This window comes from Panthera pardus, unplaced genomic scaffold (genome assembly GCF_024362965.1).
Source record: "Panthera pardus isolate Hobbes unplaced genomic scaffold, ASM2436296v1 HiC_scaffold_13, whole genome shotgun sequence".
NCBI lineage: Eukaryota > Metazoa > Chordata > Mammalia > Carnivora > Felidae > Panthera > Panthera pardus.
Window position 1 is genome coordinate 81,331,335 of NW_026526688.1, and position 21,480 is coordinate 81,352,814.

General features: G+C 42.3%; 1 protein-coding gene across 1 annotated transcript in view; it reads left to right on the top strand.

The window, feature by feature from the left end:
- The window catches only part of ZNF827 (zinc finger protein 827), a 174,299-nt gene that overhangs the window by 134,352 nt on the left and 18,467 nt on the right, over window positions 1–21,480 (top strand). Inside the window, 2 exon segments of the mRNA XM_019420669.2 lie at window positions 19,394–19,531; window positions 21,005–21,176. Of these exon segments, the coding sequence (XP_019276214.1) occupies window positions 19,394–19,531; window positions 21,005–21,176 (310 nt within the window).

Consider the following 21,480-nt stretch of genomic DNA (forward strand, 5'->3'; position numbering starts at 1 on the left):
ACTAGGTCGGGAGCTAAACCACCAGGGTTCAAATCTTAGCTCTGCCTCTTGCCAGGTGGGTTGATTTTAGCAAGTTTTCTTCCACTCTCTATGCCTGGACTTCCTCCTCTTGTAAATTGCTAATGATAGGGTTATGATAAGGATCAGTGAAGTAATAACATGTAAAACACTCAGAACAGTCCTTCACATAGCACCCCTGATAGCTCTAAACATTGTTATCATTGTGCGGGTTCCTGCACCTGACTAACTGTTTTCGTATCGGCTGATTGAAGCCTTATGTTTTTTTGAACCTTAACTTATTAAGGTCATAAATATCTGTTAATTTCATTTGGTTTTAAAATCTTAATAAATATTTGTTGTTTTGATCTAATTTTGAGCTGTGGCCCCCACACCCAATGAAGTGTCAAAATGTGGGATTTGACAAAACAAATGAATCAACAAACTTAAAGCAGAATCAGACCCATAGATACAGAGAATTAATGGGTGGTTGCCAGAGGGGAGGGAGGGAGGGGAAAGGGCAAAGTGAGGGAAGGGCACTGGGAGGTAGAGGCTTCTAATTATGGAATGCATAAGTAATGAGAATAAAAGGTACAGCATAGGGAATAGGGTCAGTGGTATAGTAATAGCACTGCATGGACTGTAGTTCACTTGTAAGGCACTTACAGAGTTGTTGGACCTCTGTTGTACACCTGAAATTCAAGTATCATTGTATGTCAACTATACTTCAATTTTTTAAAAAAGTAGGATTTGGGGGTGCCTAGGTGGCTCAGTCGTTAAGCATCTGACCGGCTCAGGTCATGATCTTGCCCGAGTTCGAGTCCCACATCGGGTGAGCTCAAGCCCTGCTTCAGGTAAGCCCCACTTCTGGTGAGCCTTGCTTCTCTCTCTCTCTCTCTCTCTCTCTCTCTCTCAATCTCTCTCTCTCTCTCTCTCTCTCTGCCTCTCCCTCACTTGCACCCTCTCTCTCTTTCCACAAAAATAAAAACTTTTTAAAGTAGGATTTTTACTTTACTTTTTTCCATCAACACAGAGCCTGATGTGGGGCTCGAACTCATCAACCGCAAGATCGTGACCTGAGCCAAAGTCAGACACTTGACCAACTGAGCCACCCAGATGCCCCTAAAAGTAGGATTTGATTTGACATGAAGATGAGGCTAGACTGGGATCGTTGTAGACTTGCACTAACTCGTGAACCGGTGGATTGACAGTTTCTTACAACGAAGTCACATCAGTGGACAAGCGAGAGATTCAGTGGACATCTGGTGCTCCAGCTGCTTTGTCAGTAGATAACCTTGCTTCACATTTGTTGATTTCTCAGCAGATTTCAGAGATAATCTGGTTTAAGCCAACAAAGTTCAGTAAACTTGATCATTTTCTTCACTCTTCAGTAAAAGAGCTTAAGAACTCACCGTGAAAACATTCAAACTCAGAAGATCTACAAATGGCCGTGTTTGTCTTACTTTTTACGGTATTTTATATTTCAGCATCTTGTAGCCGATCTCTTTCCCTGACATTCTGTCTCTTCAGTGCTAGTAAGCAAATGACTAAAAATAAAGTTAGAGTATCTTTAAAGCTGCAAACACGTGTGTGTGTGTGTGTGTGTGTGTGTGTGTGTGTGTGTGTGTGTCTCAAAGAAAATCCTGTATTGAAATTAGTATTGTTTGGCCCCTGAAACACCATGTTCATTTTTAGGTCATTGCATGATTTTTACTAGTATAAATTTTGAAAGCAAGTCAATATTTTACCTCTATTTGAAATGGTAGAAATGCAAATCATGTAATGCTGTATTGAGAAAAGGATGTATTTTTCTATAGGCCATAACATACTCTGGTGTGAATGTGAAGTTAGTAGGGGAAGCCATACTCCAGTACACAAACTTGTGTCTTGATTTTCTTCTCAAAGTCCCTTTGGTCCTCATAACATAAAATTTAACAGGTTGTGTCTCTATCCATTTAATGTTCAATTCAGTGAAGAATAATGATGGTGACATCATAGCAATTATTATTATTTTATCAGCAGAAAATGATAATGAAAACAATTTCATACAGTCGTATGGAAATGAAAATTATTTAGACTGACCCGTGCCAAAATATTTAGTAGGCCAGATAAGAAACACTCAGAAGTTGTGTGGGTTTGACAACAACAACACAATGAGAATTTTAGAATAAGCATCTCCATTTCTACTACAGAAGCTTTAAAACTCAACATACCATAGTATAAGCTGAAAAATTACTCACGACTTGAAGAAACAGGCTTTAGAATGGTTAATTCCTCCAAACAGGAAAAGAACGGTTCCATTCCTTTACTCTTTCTTTCTAAAATAAATGAATACAGAAAACAGAAAGGCAGAGAAGGAGCAGATAAGAGTGAAGACTGGTCACCTTACATTGGTGAACAAGCTCCGATGAAAAGGGGGAAAAGTCCATTTCCTGTAAGACAGCATTTGTGAGTAGGGGGCTATGAATAATTTCATTAAGTTTAGGGACTTGACAGATCTTTTCTTGGCCAATTTAAAGCATGAGACTCATGTCCGTGACCAAGTAAACAGTTGTCACTTGATAGAAAGATAATCATCTGGCTATTATTATATAAGAGCAGTAGAGGGAGTGTCTATAAAGGTCAACATGAAACTTTTGAAAATGATTTTACATAAAGGCAAAGAGTTTGCCTTTAAGAGCAAGATCTGTACTTACTCTGTTGTATAGAGTCTCTTTTATCCAACACAGAGAGACTCATACTGTGACTTGAACCAGGTATGATATGTTTGTGGGAGACTCTTCAACACCTCAGTGTTTGTTTTGGGATACGAGGTCAAACTAGGATTCCATTGATTAATAATTACTGCAAATGTAGTCCCGGAATTGTGTAACTCGGGGCCATCCTTGGAAGGACAGCCCCAGCATGTCCATTTCTGATCACTGTGGGTGGTTTGGTTCAGGATCTGTGAAAAGGGAACAGCACCTACCCTATAGGCTGTTGGGAAGAACAGAGCGCCTGGAACATCGTTAACACAGTGAATGTGAATTTGTTGTTGTTTTTTTTAAGTGTATTTATTTATTTTGAGAGAGAGAGTGTGAGCAAGGATGGGGCAGGGAGAGAGAATGAGAGAATCCCAAGCAGGCTCCTCACTGTCAGCACAGAGCCCAACGTGGGACTCGAACTCACGAACCACGAGACTGCGACCTGAGCCGAAACCAGATACTTAACCAGAGTCAGATGCCTAACCAACCGAGACACCTAGGCCACCCCAGTAAACATGATTATTGGTGCTGCTGCCATATTTCCTGCGCTAGTGTTAAGAGGGTAAATGGAGAGATGATACCCAATTTTTAAGGTTGATTAGAAATTCAATTCGGAAGTGATGAAATGAAGTGCCCCTCCCACCCTTTTTCTCACCACCAGTTCACAACGCCTGGCTCCTACCACCACCCTCCACATCTCTTCCCTCCCCCTTTCTGCCACCCAAGCAGTGTTACCAGTTTCATGGCATCCTTCCAGAGATACTGAATATACAGACAAGTGAAAACATATCTGTGCATAGTGATATTTATTTTTGAAACATTTATTCTTAAGCAGCCCTCCACTTGAAAAAGTAAAGAACCTCCTTTCAAGCTGATAATTGACAAGGGAAATGAAGTAATTGTCTCTTCCCTCCAGGGTTGCAAATGGCAACTTCTTCTAGCCTGTGGAATCAAATGGGTATGTCCTTCCCGATTTAACAGGATGTGGAGGACCTTAGCATCCTTTGATAGGATACACATTGAGGCCCAAAGTGGTTCAGTGGAGTCCCATTGGAGTGTATTACTGCATTCAGTAGACCATTTTATGTCCATTTAGAGACATGATTATTTAACTACTGGGCCAACTATATGGGCCCAGAATCAACAACCAGTTTTCTTTTACATAATTTCATATGAAGTTTGGTTGACTGGCTCCCAATTGAAAGGAAATTGGAAGGCTTAGTTGAGGAGTCACTGATGTCAAACACACTACTCTAGTCGAGTAGATACGGCAAAGAATCGGAGAAAAGCAACCGCTGCTTCTACTTCTCTTCTTTTAAACATGCCCATCGCCCCACACACATGAACCTAATCAAATCATGAGTTGGCACGTCCACATTCTGTCACTTAGGACAAAAATGGGTTAAAAGGGCATACTTAGATTATCATGGTGCCTTAGTCATGTGGTAACATGATCTGTAAGTAATGCAGTGAGGGAAGAAGCAAACATTCACTCCCTAGAAGCAGCTGACGGTGACTGACATCATATGGCAGGCCCACGTGCGTGGTTAACAGACCTAGTCTAGGTATTGTGGTTTGCCATTTTGGTTAAACCTTCCCTTTGGAACAATAGATGTGCCCATCTGTTTGAAAACCTTCCCTTTGGATACTCACTTTTGACCCAGGATTACCTGCCAAACCAGTATTTGAGAATTGGTGTTATTTGGTCCTCTGTCTTGCTCAGGATGTTACTCGTCTCCTTAACAATAGAAATAGTTCTGTGAATTTGGTCTTGCTAAGTAAAGAGCTTTTCCATTGGCCTTTAAGATGTTGGGTATGTGTGCGCTTTTTAAATGAGAAATGTGGATATCTTTAGGAGTTCCACCTGACATTATCTCCTGTAAGATTAGAATGTGACCATGTTTTCAGCTCCGAAGGCACCAACAGGACCTTGAGGCAAATTCATACGCTGAAAAAGCAGCCATACGCTGTTGAAATCAGAATGTGGCAGCATTCCAATTCAAGGAGCATTTGTGAGTCCCCATATTAATATTAAATGCAAGAATCTTTGTTCATGCAATGTTAAGGTTACAAATGTGCACACGCCAAAATTGAGAAATAGCAGAAAATAAGATTCTCACGGTGACATCTGTTCTCCACTATAGTACATGTTCTATACTACAGTGTACAGTTTGAAGACTGATTAGTTATGCAAAGCCTTTGGCATGTAGTATGATTAAGAACCTGAACTTCAGCGTGTGGGGGAGCAGGAGGGATGAGGTGAAGAGGGCACTAAGCTAAGACTGGTTCACTGCCAGCCAGGATTTCCTGTATAACTTTAGGCAAACAATTGGCTGACCTGCACCTCGGGTTCTCTAGAAACTAGAGGTAATAATGTGCCTTCTTTTTAGTTCTCCCTAGTTCACAGAAGGCGAGGCAAAGATTCTGCTAAAGTGAAGTCTCCAAAGAATGAGCTTTGAACTTGTATTATCAAAGTTAGAGGCAATGGCTTTCTGTTATAGGGTTGGAAGTGGCATGTCAGGGACAGGCTAGGATTCCTCAGTTTTGTCTGTTTGCAAGTGATCTACATTAATTTACATATATCATGCATCAATGCATGTGTTCTCTCCTTTGCCTGTAATTAGTGAACTTTTAATCAAATCAACAAATATTTATTGTCCACTCTATTTAAGGTCTGTATACAGACAGAGGATGAGCAGAGATGCTTTGAAAGATGACCAAGTCAGAATACATGAATAAAGTACATACATAGCACCCACAGTGATACAGGACATGTAACTAAAATAATTGCATTTTCACTATAGAGCAAGGTAGTGCCTCCATTTTTCCAAATCTATTATTTGATCTTTAATAGTTTGATTTGTAATGAAAATATTGCATTGATTTTTTTTAATTTAATTTATTTGATTTCCTCTTCAGTTTTCAAACTGAAATGGAAGGAAGATTTTTTTTTAGATTTCTCCTTTTGCTCAACTACTTGGAATTGTGTCATTGAGTATTCCCTGTTTCTTAATGTATTTTTAAGCTATTAGATATTCATATTTCTGGTTTGTGAGCCAAAAATCCATGTTTTATTCTTTCAATCCTGAAATGATTAAATAGAAGTGACTTAGATTTTCCATGTATTTGTATTGATAATGGTTATGCCCTAACTTTCATATACAAATTCAATTCTTCAGACCCGTTGTCTGAAGGATATCTGTTTGGAGTAGGATTAAATTTATGTTAAACCTTCCACACCGTATTCAACAGGGACGTTTATGTTCAAGGGGGCTGATAAGATTGTATTTTCATTTGAGACCATAGAATGAAGTGACACTTGCCACCTAGGAAAGAGAAAAATTAACACATGACCGTGGCCTCCGTAGGACCCAGTCCGAATCAAGGTCATCAGCCTATGAAAATCTCAAAGCCAGCAGCCAGCACAGCCTTTTTCTACTTTGACACAGAGATGAAAGATCCTTCACAAAAAGGAGTGACACTCCGTGGACACACCTAGAGGGTTACATGCGGTGTAAGGGAAGCCATTGAGTGAGTACACATTCTCCCAGCTTGAGCATCCTGGGTTCAAATCCTGGCTCTGCCTCTAAGGAGCTGCGTGAGAACAGGCCGATTCATTAATCATTCTGAGCTTTGACTTCTCTCTTCTATAAAATGAGGATACTAATGAGACCAATCTTAATGTATTGTTGTGAAGATTAAATGAAATAATACAAGTAGAGGACTCAGCCTTAGCACAGTTCCAGGAACAAAATAAGTGCTGAGTAAACCTTAGCCATAGATATTTGAACTAATGACAATGATATTATTATGGAGATGGCCTGATATTTTTATTTTAAAAATGAAATATTTGCCAACTGTGTTACTTACCATTCTTGGTAACAGATTATTAGTACTGCCAGTCTTTGTGGCAGACTTTAGTAGGAAAATGCTAACAATCCTTTCTCATATCTCCTAGCTAACGAGGTACTTCCCAATCCTGTCTGTGATCCCTACCTGGGGAAAAAATCATTAAATAAACCAACAAACAGAAATCTCCACCATATAAACACACATGAGTCTGTTTAATCAAATAGATAGTATTTCTGGGTCCAGGAGAAAAATATTTGTGATCAGTGTTGCTTTAAAATGTTAAAGCTGAAAAAAAAAATAATAAAATGTTAAAGCTGACATCAACTAACATAAATTTTATAATGTGCTAAAACTCAAGGTCAAGAGAAAGGCAAAATAGAAGAGTTATATTTTCTGTTAATACAGAACTCAATAGATTAGGAGCAGAGAGAGAAGAAGTCTGAAAATTTGAAACTGGATACAGTCACACAAGAATATTGCAGTGTCTGGGAGCTGATAAGGGCTTTAAGGAAATTTAGAAATCTTTAAAGGAATGCATGATATGATCAAGGCTTGTCCATAAGAAAAGAGGACTAAAATAATTGAGAATACCAGTGGATTCCAATCTTAGTGAAGAGAAGTGCACAATCCCTCAAGGCTTACTTGAATAACATTTGGAAATGACTGTGACTTGAATTTTAAAAGAAACATACTAAATATTTTAAAAATACTCTATAGGTGTGCTGCACATCATATAATTTTAGGAGTAAATGGACGTTAAAACCTTCATATCTTAGAAGGTGTTTTCAGAAGTCTGAATTTTCCTATTTTATAGTATTCTGCTATTTTCCTTATTCAATAAGTATATATTTACCACCCAGTACAACACTGAAGATGAGAAAAAAGAGGGAATTCTGTTTGCCCAAATGACGGTAAAGGTTCTTCCCAAGATATTCTCATATGTGCCCATACTTTATAATAGTTCATAGAAGGAGACTCATGGATTTAAAGATTTTCCATCACCTAATGTGCAGTTGGGGTAGTTCCACACTTGAATGCCTGTTCTTTTCCTCCCTTGGGAAAATTGGAAGAACAGTTATTAGAGGGTCTTATTCTGGGGCAGGTGAAAGCTGGCCTGAAAGGAATTTTGTAATTAAAATTTACATAATCGGTGCTCAGAGTTTTGACGCACAGAAGCCCACCAGCAGTGAAGAGGCAGGAAGAAGCCTAGAGGAAGTAGGCAAGAGCAATGAGGCGTTTGGGTTGCCCCGGTAAAGCCCCCGTTACATCTATGGGACCATAGACGCTTATTCTTTGTGGTTGGTGAATACAGGAGAATTTAAAGTAGAACCAATCAAGACTGTAGCAGATTTGTCTCTGATAAAATAAACCAGAATGTTTCGATTTTTCTTCTTTGATCTTACAGTAAAGAATAGTATAATGTAATGAATTGTTAAGGATATGGGCTTTGGAGTCAGAGAGACCTGGATTTGGGATGGGCTGTCACTTTCTAGCTGGGTGACCTTGAATTCATTGTTCAACCTCCCTGAGCCTGCTACTCCTTTTTTTGTAAACTGGGAGCGGTAATATCAGTAACTAATGCATAGTGCTGTTATAAGGTTCAGTATAATATGTGTAAACAGCATAGTACAGTGGCTCACATAATGGTAAATACTCCATAAACATAAGCTATTGTTTTAATTATGCATTATCTCCTTGATATACTTTTAACAAACTCTGATATTGTTTTGCCTAATGGAGATAAACTGCCAAAATGGGGTGAAACTAGTTATACAGTTTAAACCTTTGTCTGTTACAGTTATGTTCAGCTTAGCCACAGCGACTCAACCAAATGGGAGTCTCTTTTTTCCACGTAATTAGGAATTCAGAAATAGACAGGATAGGACTGGTGTAGCTGTTTGAGGACCCAGCCTCCTTCTAATTCTCTGTTCCACCTCCCTTATCAGATGGCTTTTATCTTCTTGGTTGAGAGGGGGCTGCTCTACCTCCAGACATCCAAGAGAGAAGAGCCCAGGGTGAATGGCCTTTTTCCCAGACTGCCATTTTTTCAGGAGTGGGGGAATGTCAGAGACTCTGTCTTCAGGAACCCCCACCTATATCTCATTTGCCTGAACAGTGTTTCATGACTAGCCCCTAATTGCAATGGAGGCTGGGAAGGGAAGGGCATATTTCTAACTGGGCACATAACGGCCCTAAAAAAAATAATTGCAGCTCTGTTAGATATTACATAAGCAATTAGCAAGGCCTGTTACAAAGGCGCAAGAAGGGCATAGCTCCTAGGCCTGATGGTTTTCCTACAAAGATTTATAAATGTCCTCAACGTTGGGACATTCTGTTAGGTCCTACTATCATCATTAAGAAGGGAGATGGTCACTGATCTATGTAATTGACAAGATAACAGCCAAAGTCCTTTAGATGTGACTCCTGAATCAATATTGTCAGTTTGCTTTCATGTTGCAATGTAGAATGAGGTTGCCACTTAGTTCAACAATTATGATCTTGGTGATATGACTGTCTCATTTATTCAATAAGCATTTATTGCGGACCCACTGATCTTGGAAATACAAGTAGGGTGGAAATATAGAAGCAACATCCAAACCTTTTTTTAAGGCTAAATTAGAGGTGACAGACATCAGTAGGCCTAGATGCTAACAGTGATGCTCTATGTTTGGATGCTTGGAGAAGTTCCCTGAAGTGCTCAAGATCTATGTGATTGGCCTCACTGAAATTAGGAGTACCAAGTCCTAACCATTTTCTATTACCAGAGGGATCAAGGTCCAGTTTTCTTCTATTGACTTAAAATGACCTGCATTAAAACACGTGCGCGCGCGCACACACACACACACTCACCCACACACACACACACACACACACACCTAGAAAACATTTATGATTCTTTACCAGTTTAACAGATTACAAGTCAACCAGTAAGGATTTGTTGAGGCAAACTGCTGCCCAGCACTAAGCAAAAAATGTTACCCAAATTTTTCTGGGTTAATACCAGGATGTTTACTAAGAACCAATTTCACAGACCATTCTTGTTTATAGACTTTGCATTGATTTCTTAAGGCTGAAAGGAGCCTGAATGAGACTGTGGGCAATTGCTTAAGTACTTTGGGCCTCAGTTTCCTTATATGTAAGACGAGAACATTGAAGGAGAGGTTCCTGAAAGTTCCTCCCTGAACTAAGGTTTGGGGCAGAATGGAGCCTTTGTTACTAGGGAAACCTGGATTCTGGTACTCAACCCTGTACAAGTTGTGGGGTACCCTGGAATAGGAGAAGCCTGGAATCTATACCTTGGTTCCTTCCTCATGGAAATGAAAGAGTTGGATTCAAAGGAGTCTGAGTCCTCTACTTGACCGAATGTTCTGTTGAATAGAGTTTGGTAGAGCTCCCTCAAAATTCTACCAACTGAGTTTATTTCATGGAAAGTTTTGGAGAAATACTTGATGGGTTTCATCTTCCCAGGGCCTGTGCATGGACCCTCCTAAGTTTGTTAAGCATTAAAATTTGAAATGAGTCTACAGAAGATAGAGCCTGTGAACTCTTATGCCTAAGTATCTCAACTTGGTGTTTTTAATTGGACACAGAGTGACTAAACCTATCACTACATTCTGCTTCTTAGCTGTTCATGCATTGACGTCTTGACCAGCAGAAAATCCTGTGTTTTGGGAGATTGTTTGAAGTGGTCCTTAAAGGGGATTTGGTCACACCAAGACTTGCAGAGAGGAGTTCCTAGGGAGCCTAATAGATCTGGGAGGACCTGCTGAGTTACCCTAAGTTGAAGTGATCCTTAAAAAGAAAAAAGAGGGGCGCCTGGGTGGCTCAGTTGGTTAAGCGGCCGACTTCGGCTCAGGTCATGATCTCGCGGTCCGTGAGTTCGAGTCCCGCGTCGGGCTCTGTGCTGACAGCTCAGAGCCTGGAGCCTGTTTCAGATTCTGTGTCTCCCTCTCTCTGACCCTCCCCCGTTCATGCTCTGTCTCTCTCTGTCTCAAAAATAAATAAACGTTAAAAAAAAATTTTTTTAAAAATAAAATAAAAAAAAGAAAAAAGAAAAAAATAAGACTATAGAAGAACTACACACTAGAGCATAAATGTCAAGCCCCCAAAAGTCTTTAACCACAGCTGACCCCTTAAATCACAGGCTGCCCTCAGAAGGCAGCAGCTTGTTCTAAGCAGCGGCCTGCAGAGCCCGTGACACCAAAGAATGGAGCCAGTAGGGGTGGGATCTAACCAGAAAATCACATGGCCTGCCTGGAAATGACCTGGTGGGTTTTAACCTATCCAGTACCTACGGTACTGACCGTAAAGGCACAGGATTTCAGAATTTCAGTTGACAAAGGCCTTGAAGCTCCAGGCTTGACGATGAAAGAAAGAAATGATCAAAATACCATCTGTCATAATGGAAAACCCAGGCAGCCCCGAGCCTCTTCCTCATGCAGCAGCCACACAGCATTAGTCAATCTGGACAGTTATTTATGCGTTGAGGTCACATTTTGGCCAATCTTTTGCTTACAACTTTAACCAAATAAAGCCTTCCCTCTCCGCATGTCTCTTGCCAAAATCAGGTTGAGAGATGGTTCTTTGAGACCATTGTTTTGGCAGGAGATGCAGGGATTTCTCACACAGCAAATGCACCAATGCCAGTCGGGGGTTAAATGGTGTTAAAATGGAAAAGAATTAAACTCAACTCCTTTCCTTTGCTCTGCTTATTCTATTTTTGATTTTGGGTTTCGGGGCAGGGTTTTTTTGTTTTTTGCCAAAAACTCCCCAAATGTCAATGAAATGTCCAAGGGAATTTTCTTTGGTAACGACCAGTTTACCTCAGACAGGATTGACTTTTAGGATTTTCCTATTTAATCTTCCTCTTGTTCCTTCTTTATTCTGACTCTTGACATACTATAGTTTCTAACTTCTCTGCGGCTGGAAATATTCTAGGCTGCTACTTTCAAGAAGAAAAATGGATAGAAATCCTAGTGTCTGTGAATTGTTGCTAAATCTGCACATGTCCACTTGTAACCAAGAATATTAAACTCAGAGCCAAAGAACAGGAGAAGAAAAACCCCTTCCTTGTTTGCTGTAGACTTTGGCATTAATCCCACAAAGCTTGGAGGAGCTTCAGTGGGACCATGGGTCTGAAGTCTCTGCTCTCCCAGAGTCATGAGCCAGGTTACCTAGGGCAATTACTCCATTTCTCTGGGCCTCAGTTTCCTTGTAAGTAAGAAGAGAACATTGAAGGAGAGGATCCTTAAGGTTCCTCCCGAACTGCGATTTGGGGCAAGATGGAGCCTTCATTACCAGGGAACCCTTGATTCTGGTATTCAACCCTGTACAAGTTGTGGGGGGTGCTGGGGTGAGAGAGGGCCTGGAATCCAGCCTTGGTTTCTTCCTCATGGAAATGAAAGATGGATTCAAAGGAATCTGAGTTTTCTACTGGATTTAGTGTTCTGCAGGTCTGTCAAGCTCCCTCCCAGATTCTACCAGCTGGTTTATTTCATGGAAATTTTTGGAGAAACACTTGCTGGGGTTCATCTTCTCAGGGCCCGTGTATGAAATGAAATCTGTCTCCTTGGATCATTAGGTTATAAGAGGCACAGTTTGGCATACTGTCTCTTGGCCATTAGGCCTCCTCATTATGAATGAGGGAACCACAGTTCACTGTATAAGGGAAGAGCTGAGAGTATGGGGACCGCTAAGATAGTGACTCTCCTTTCACTCAGTTCCTGTTTTTCCAGCTGCACCATGGGGATAAAGGTGCTTGTTCCTATATACATTTACTTCATATGAAACAAAAACCTGGGGCGCCTGTGTGGCTCAATTGGTTTAGCGTCCAACTTCAGCTCAGGTCATGATCTCCTAGTCCGTGAGTTCGAGCCCTGCATCGGACTCTGTGCTGACAGCTCAGAGCCTGGAGCCTGCTTCGGATTGTGTGTCTCCCTCTCTCTCTGCCCCTCCCCTGCTCATGCTCTGTCTCTCTCTGTCTCAAAAATAAACAAAAGCATTTAAAAATAAATAAATAAATAAATAAATAAATAAATAAATAAATAAAACAAAAACCTGTTTAAGGAACAGGGAAAGTCCCAAATGACGTTCAGGACCAAAACCACAGGTGGGAAAGTAGAGAGAAAAGCATCAGATCAGATAATACTGAGTAGTCAGGAATTTGTGGAAACAATTAATGGCTTTCCTAGGAATCTGAGCTTAAGACTATGAAGAGACAGAAACTGCTTTGTAGGAAATGAAATCCTCTGAGGCTGTGGCTAAAAAAGATATCATTAGATGAGTATTTTGTTATAAAAGAAATAAGAAAATCATTATTCATAGCTACTTAAAATAATGAAACAAATGCTAAGGGACGTGGGAATAAAGATGAAGAGCAAAACATTTGTTCAATAAACCTACATTCCAAACTGTTTCATGACTATGGAACAGTTTAAAAGCAGTTGCTGTTATCTGTTAAATGTTACGCTTCAATTAAAAAAAAGTTTTTAAAAAGGAAATTCCTTACTAATCTAAAAGAAACTTTAAGTTTTGTTTTTTATCAGAACAAAAGAAGATAATTAAGGTGGATGTGTGATCAGCTGCCTGTACGCTTGTTGCTGTTGATAATGAACATGAAATTCTCCATAGGGTTCTGGGGCTTTAGAACAAAGTTCGTCAAAGGCCAGAATGTAACATTCAAAGTACTAAGACCAAGAGGAATCATGGGAGGGGACTTAAGTTAAGAATGTCATAAGTAGGGGCACCTGGGTGGCTTAGTCGATTAAACGTCTGACTTTGGCTCAGGCCATGATCTCACAGTCTGTGAGATTGAGCCCCACATCAGGCTCTGTGCAGACAGCTCAGAGCCTGGAGCCTGCTTCAGATTCTGTGTCTCCCATTCTCTCTGTCCTTCCCCCACTCGCGCTCCATTTCTCTCTGTCTCTAAAAAATAAACAAACATTAAAAATTAAAAAAAAAAAGAATGTCATAAGTAATAGAAAACCCAACTAATAGTGGCTGAAACAAACAGGCTTAGTTTCTTCACAAAACAAGAAGTCCATAGGTGGGTGGTTGCTGCCAGTCATTCAAGTACTAGAAGATGCCATCAAAGACCCAGACTTTTCCCACGTTTCCGTTCCTCTATCCTTAGCAGGTTGGCTTTTAGCCTCATGCTTCTTATTCACAAAATGGCTGCCATATCCAGGCATTTCCTCTGTGATCAAGCCAAGAAAAAAGAGAAGAGGACCAACACCAAGGATATCTTCTCTTTGATGGGGAAAGCAAAAGCATTCTCACTGCCTAGAACTTTTGTGCGTGGCTGCCCCAGCTGCCTCTATAGTGAAATAGGCAGGGGAGAAAGAAAGTTGAGAATGAGTTTTGAGCTAACTGATAAACAATGTCTGCCAAAACTTTATCTCGAAGAGAATAATCTTCTGGCTTATTGTTACTGGGAGGAAGTAAGGATATAGAACATTTGCGGTATGGCTCAGAAACATAGATGTTTCCACTGATAGAATCCTTAAATCACAGTTCTTGGATTGAGTTGAAACACATTCAAAAGGCAAGTAGCCTTATTTTTACCCTGAATTGGCCATAAACCTTATTAACTAAGGCTCTCTCCAAGCCTCAGTCTTTCCCAGTATGAAATAAGAATAGTGTTTATTCCCTACCTCACTTAGATTCTTCAGGGGCACCTGAATGGCTCTCTCGGTTAAGCTTCTGACTCTTGATTTCAGCTCAGGTCATGATCTCACAATTTGTGAGATCAAGCCCCATGTCTGGCTCCATGTTGGGCGTAGAGCCTACTTAAGATTCTCTCTCTCTCTCCTCTCTCTCTCTCTCTCTCTCTCTCTCTCTCCGTCCCTTACCAACTTACGTGTGTGCATGCACTCCCACACTTTCGCACGTGCTTTCTCTAGAAAAAGACTCATTCAGGGGCGCCTGGGTGGCTCAGTTGGTTGAGCCTCCAGCTTTGGCTCAGGTCATGATCTCGCGGTCCGTGAGTTCGAGCCTCACGTCGGGCTCTGTGCTGACAGCTCAGAGCCTGGCGCCTGCCTCAGATTCTGTGTCTCCCTCTCTCTCTGACCCTCCCCCGTTCATGCTCTGTCTCTCTCTGTCTCAAAAATAAATAAATATTAAAAAAAAAAAGATTCATTCAGTCATTCATATATTCAACACATGTATACCATATACACTGGTTATGTGTCAGGCAGTGCTAATGCTGCAGATACAGAAGCAAATCATGTAGAAACCCTTCCCCTCAGTGACTCACATTCTCATAGAGAAGAGAGACCAGGGAACACATTTATCGAGTGCTGCTGCATATTGGACTCACTGGCTGCTTTATATGAGAAAGATATATGTACTATAGAAGATATGCAAACAAATAATATAATAGGTAAAGTGGTGCAATGAAAGTATTCATAAAGGTGCTTTGGGACAGAGAAGAGGAAATGACTAATTCTGCCTGGGGAATTGAGGAAGGCTTTACCAAGGAGATGAAACCTGATAGGGCTTGAAAATGAGCCCAACTGCTGTGCAGAAGAAGGGCTGGGATGGGGAATAGCTTCTGATGCAGGTGCACTTGATTCAAAAGCATTGACGACTTAAAAGGGACTGGTTAGTTTTCCAAAAGGGCACGTAGCTCACTCTGCCGAATGCTTGGGTGGTTGGGAGTGACGTGGGGAGCTGAAGGTGAAAGGTGGTTGGAAAAGGATTGCAAGGGTTGTGAAGCTCTTCAGAAGGCACATGAAGGAGTCTGGCCTGGAGGAGCCATTGCAGTCCAGGACAAGACGGATCAGATCTGTGCCTCCAAAAGACCATTTTGGAACCAGTGACGGGGGACGAGTGGAATAGAGAGGCTGTTTGGGAGGCTTTGCAACAATCCCGGTGAGAGATGATAACTCCGTTCAGGCAGTGCGGTCCCAGAAAGATCTTTGAGATCTTTGTTGGTTTGTTTCCAAAGTTTTTTTTTTAAACAAATCAAATAATAGAAACATTTTTCATAAAAGTATATCAAACGTAGCTTCCACGGTGTTGTCCACGCACACACACAAATTGGAACATGAAATCTTTTTGTTAAACCTATAGCCTGTGGGGGCGCCTGGGTGGCTCAGTCGGTTAAGCATCCGACTTCAGCTCAGATCATGATCTCAGGCTTGGTGGATTCGAGCCCTGCATCGGGCTCTGTGCTGACAGCTTGGAGCCTGGAGCCTGCTTCACATTCTGTGTCTCCCACTCTCTGACACTCCCCTGTTCATGCTCTGTCTTTCTCTGTCTCAAAAATAAATAAACATTTAAAAAAATTAAAATAAAAAATAAACCTGTGGCCTGTGACCACAAGGACAGCCCAATTCATTTGGGCCCCACGACAGCGAGAAAGCACAGTGTCTGAGTCTATGAATCGCAAAGCTTGCCCACCATCTTCACAGTGTTTTCCCTAATGTAGGGTTACAGTCACTATTGCTAATTCATAGAGGCTAGGACAGGCCTGTATATCAGGTTTTATAAATATTTCTTTATGTATATTTATTTTATAAAATATTTATTAAATAAATTTAATGATTTTAAAATATTTTTGGTAATGGTCGATCATCAAGAACAGACAGAAGGTGCTGCCCTGATCGGGCATTCCCCTCGAGAGCCTGTGGCCGCAGTTGATAACTGCCAGTGGCAATGGGGTCCAGTCGTGCTTCAGAGAGGCAGGCCATGGACATTTTCATGGCACTTGCTAGGTGCCCATCACATTCAGATCTCAGTCTAGAAGTAGATGGACAGTTTTTGGTGACCGACTGGATGTGCCGAAAGAGAGGGAAGGAGGGAGGAATCAAAAAAGATTCTGCAGTTTCTCAGGTAGCATTTGAATGGCGCCATGCACAGGACACGTGCAAGAACGCAGCATCCGCTGAGCTTCCTTTCGGCTTCATGGCAGTTCTGTGAGGAGAGGAGCAGGCCCATTACCTTAGTGCTTCTTGTGTCAAAACAATGCTCCCCTTCACACTGCCCTCCACTCCCCAGCCTCACCCAGCTGTGATTTCCAAGTTGTGTTCAGGGCCAGCTGCAAAGGGCCTGTGGTTGCCTTGTTCCTGCCTGTGAAATGAAAATGCGTGGCCCCTGTAAATGTAGACAGCAGTGGGGCGCTTGGGTGGCTCGGTCTGTTATGCGTCCGACCTCCGCTCAGGTTGTGATCGCGCAGTTCTTGAGTTCAGACCCCGCGTCGGGCTCTGTGCTGACAGCTCGGAGCCTGGAGCCCGCTTCGGATTCTGTGTCTCCCTGTCTCTCTGCCCCTCTTCCACTAGTGCTCTGTCTCCCTCTCTCTCTCAAAAATAAAATAAATATTAAAAAACAACAACAACACTGTGGGGAAGTTGTCTTTCAACTAACATCTTAAAATAAACTAAATGCAGACAGCAAGCGAGCAGGGAAAGCAGGTGATCCCTATTCAAGGCCTAGGGTACCAGAGATGGACGGCTTCTGATGGCTCTGGCTGCTTCACCGTGACTGTGGGGTTTTTTTTCCTGCTTGGCTGAAGCAAGTATTCATAGTTTTAAGAGTTTTCTAAGGCCAGTGGAGGAAATTGGACTTCATATGATGCTCAGCTTCTCGAGTGTGTGACTAATACTTAAAAGACTCATTAAGAGACTTCTTTAGTTTTAATTGCATCTCCTTGTTTGGTATGTGACCCAATTAATTCATTCTTGTTGTGAAGGTATTCGAAGACCCTGTACCCTCTTGACCTCTTCTTATAATTATTACCGTTGCCCTCCTTCGAAGCACCATTTTGATTACATACTTAAAAGGAGCTACTGAAATACCCTCTCAGCGCCGTGTGGCTGAAATGCCCACTGCTTGGGCTCAAGGACAGTCACCTGAGAGTGGTTCTTGTGTCCTCAACAGCTCAGTGGCCAGCACCTCCCTTTTCACCTTCCCTCCCCCCCACAATTCCACCCCCTCCCCCCAGAGGGTTTTAGTGGCACCTCCCTGCTTTAATAAGACTAGCTGTTCTCCCTGAGGCCCCAAAAGCTGTGTTTTTGCAAACACAGATAAATCAGTAAATGTGCCTTATCAGTGTTGGGATTGCTGGCAGGTGCCCCAGAGCAAACGTGACTGTGATTCCACCTCATCCCCTCCCCCTCCCCTGGACACACACTCGTGTTTGTTTCTTCTTTTCCTTAGATTCCACTATCTGACAGATCTGCACTCAAACAAAAACCGATCCTGCTGACTCACCCAAATACAGGTGGAAGCCCATATTCGGGAAGCAGTTTTAACCAAATTGTGTGAAATAAAGTCCTTTCTTCTGATGTCTCTCTGTCTGGTGGTCTGAGCATTTTCATCTGCATGGATCTTACAAAAAAGTTCTCTCTGCCATTTAATTGTCACCACTTGGTATCCAGTTCTATAAAGTAATACTTTAAAAAGTAATGCTTTAAAAAGGTTCACGATAATTTACTGAGGTAGTGGACAAGACACCAACTACGTAAATTGTCTTGTTCTTCAGAGTGAGGCCTAAAAAAAGCATTCTCGTTGACTCGTCCCCTTCACTCTTTAGTATTCTGTCACCTGGCTCCTTTTATTACTGTAGAAATAATGCTTGTACAAACCATTACAGTTCAGGGAGAAGAAACGTGGATGAAAAAATCAGACGTACTCCTATGGATGATGATGGGAAAGTGAAACCTTTTTTTTTTTTTAAGAGGACCAGAGGATGTATTAGTGTCCACACATCTCAGTCATGACTGTGAAGTATGTGCAGATAACCGGCGATCTCACCATTTTTCCTAATAGGATGAGATCTTTGGGGAAACACTAGTGGTACATTACTGCCTTAGGGAATTTTATGTGGAGTAGTGTCTGAGTCCATTTGGGCTGCTGTAACAAAATCCCTCAGGCAGGCTAGCTTATAATAACGACAGAAATGTACTGTTCACACTTCCGCAGTCCAGACGTCTGAAACCAGGGGCCAGCATGGTTGAGTAAGGGCCCGGACTGCCCACTTCTCGCTGTGTCTTCACAAGGCGAAACAGGCAAGAGAGTTCTCTGGGGTCTCTTTTATAAGAGCACTAATCCCATTCCTGAGGCTCCACCCTCATGACCCAGTCAGCTCCTGGGGGTGATACCTCCCAATACCGTCACCTTGGGCTCTAGGATCCCAACATATGAATGGGGGGAGGGCGTGACACAAACATCAGACCACAGCAAATAGTGTGCAGTTGTCATCACTGCGCCTGTGAAACATGAAGTTCCTCATGAAGGACTTTACACAACCCAGAACGCAGGGCAAAACCTTTCTTCATAAAGAACAGTGAACGTGTATGTCCTTTCAAGGGATCCAACCATTCGTTTTCACATCAGAATCTGAGATTCTTTACTTACCGTCAGATTCTTACCAATTCAGTTAGAGTCGGAGATTGTTTACTTACCGTCTTGTGGCAAGAGCGTACATGTCTGGAGTTCTAACGTGCAACTCAACTAGTCACTCAGCAAATATTGTGTACCAACTGTATACTGGGCATAGCGCTAAACCATGCTGTCAACCCACTGGAGGGTCTGGTTGGCTGACCTTTAATGATAGGGAGGGAAAACACCAGAGAGTTGACTAGAAGTGGCATCCATTTGCTACCACAACTTTCAGGAATAGCCTTCTTAGAAACAAGAAGTGAGCATGAAGGCCAGAGGTTAACTGGGACTTCTCTGCAGTTATCAGCCACGCTGTTCAGAAGGAATCCCCTGCTAACGTCCTGCTGGATATTGACTAAAATGCAGCTTGTTCACGATGCCTTGTCTATCCCTCATGATGCTTTGCTCTTTTGGCCCAGAAACAGAAAAGATAGTACTAGAGGCAGGAAACGGATTGCCATCCTGGAAATTCAATGACCAGCTTTTTCCCTGTGATGTGTGTGGGAAAGTGTTTGGCCGACAGCAGACGTTGTCCCGACATCTCTCGCTGCACACAGGTGAGTCAAGGCCTTGCTCCTAGGCCGTCTGCACTCTGGATCACCAGCCTCTCTACCGTCAAGAAGCTGACTTTGTCTAAGACAATTCTCACTGGAAGTGGTGGAAATGTTTTTATCCTGACCCTTCAAACCATTTTAGCTGGCATGTTCAAAGAGGCCCCGGAAAGGGTTTTTATTTGTATTGAAAGTAGGCTTGATGAGAAAAGATACACATGTAAGTGTATCAGGTAAGGTTCCTGAGTTCTGAGAAATCCATTGCTCTCACCTGGAGGGTGCAGGCGATGGGGGCTGCACCCACGTTACTGGTTCCATCTTTTTGTGGGAAATGGGAGCAGCAGAGGGACAGAGCAGCTTGTGGAGAAACAGTTGCTATCTTTATCTTCATATAATAGTAGAGAAATGTGGTTGGTTCTGCGCATTGCAAAAGGGACGGCAAACCAAATTAAGAAAGGATAAAGGAGGAATAAATAGTAACTTAATCAATTTGGCAAGAATAAGTTCCTTTGCCCCCAAAAGGAAGGGCTGTATTTTATCTGTATGGCCGGGTTCCTCACCTGGCCCCGCCAAGCCCCAGGCCACCGGCAGGACAGATGTGGGGACCATCTACAGTAACAATGATGATGGTTTGCATTTGGTTGGGGAAGAACTTTTTTCCTCGTTCTCTGCTGTGAAGTGGTAAGACAGGTATTTTTTAAGGGCAAGCCCAGTGAGACAAAGTAAGAAGTAAGGATGGAAAATGAGTTTGCTCTTTGCTTTTTTCCACTATCGTCCATTCCCTTTATCTGCACAATGAAAGCCAGCCTGCTCCTTCTACTATAATTTGCTTGATTAATCGAATGAATTCAGAATGCCACTCTGGAAAGAGTCCTGAAACATTGTCATTTTTAGGAGAGGGTTTTCATTAAGAAATTAATTGCAGCTTTTAGTTCTATTTATGTAAAATGAACATCTCCCATCATATTACTTCACATGAGTCATTTTTCTCCCCCTTTAATTTCATGAGTTTTTATTTCTTGGCTGACCCAGGCCTGGAGCTTAGGGAACATGATGGGGCTTCTCTTACACCAGACCCAGGAATCCTGTGCTCCACTCCCCTTTCCCCAGCTAAGCACCCACCCTCAGCTGACGCATGGCAGGTGTGCATGCACACACACACACACACACACACACACACACACATACACATTCATTTAGCCCCTGCGGGGCTCCCCTTATCAGGAAGAGGGACCTGTACGTGTCTAGGAAAAAGCAGATGGTCCAGCTGCCCTGGGACTTTCTTCTAAGTACTGATACAGCAGTGACCTCCCAGATGAAGACTTTTAGATATTTATAATTCCAAGGTGTTCCCTTTGTCCCCATTTGAAATGAGATCTGAACCTTCCTTGCCATGACAGCTCTAAGTGGTCTCCTGCAGGTGTTGGGTTTTCATTTTTGAGAGCAGTTTGGGTTTTTTTTCCTGTTCCTTCTCCCCAGAGGAAAGAAAATACAAATGCCACTTGTGCCCCTATGCTGCTAAGTGCCGTGCGAACCTGAACCAGCACCTGACTGTCCATTCGGTGAAGCTGGTGAGTACGGACACTGAGGACATTGTCAGCGCCGTCACCTCTGAAGGCAGTGATGGGAAGAAGCACCCTTATTATTACAGGTGAGCTGTGAGTGGAACTGGCCCAGCCTTCCCCAACTTTCTAGAACACTCCCCACCCGGGTGCTAGGGCATATGTGATGAGGTACCTCTTAGTCATAGTGCTGACCTTCATTTTAATACTTGCTTTGTTTACACTGGACCCACCAGCCACGCTGACTCCTCTCTTGGCTTGGATGGCCCTGGTAGAATTAATTGAAAGGGAAATGGTCTTGGAGGTAGCTCTCTGGGGTGGAGCTCCAGGGAGTGACAGGGCTCCGGGGATTATTAGCTTCTCGATTTGTGCAGCTGGAAAGCTCCCAACCTC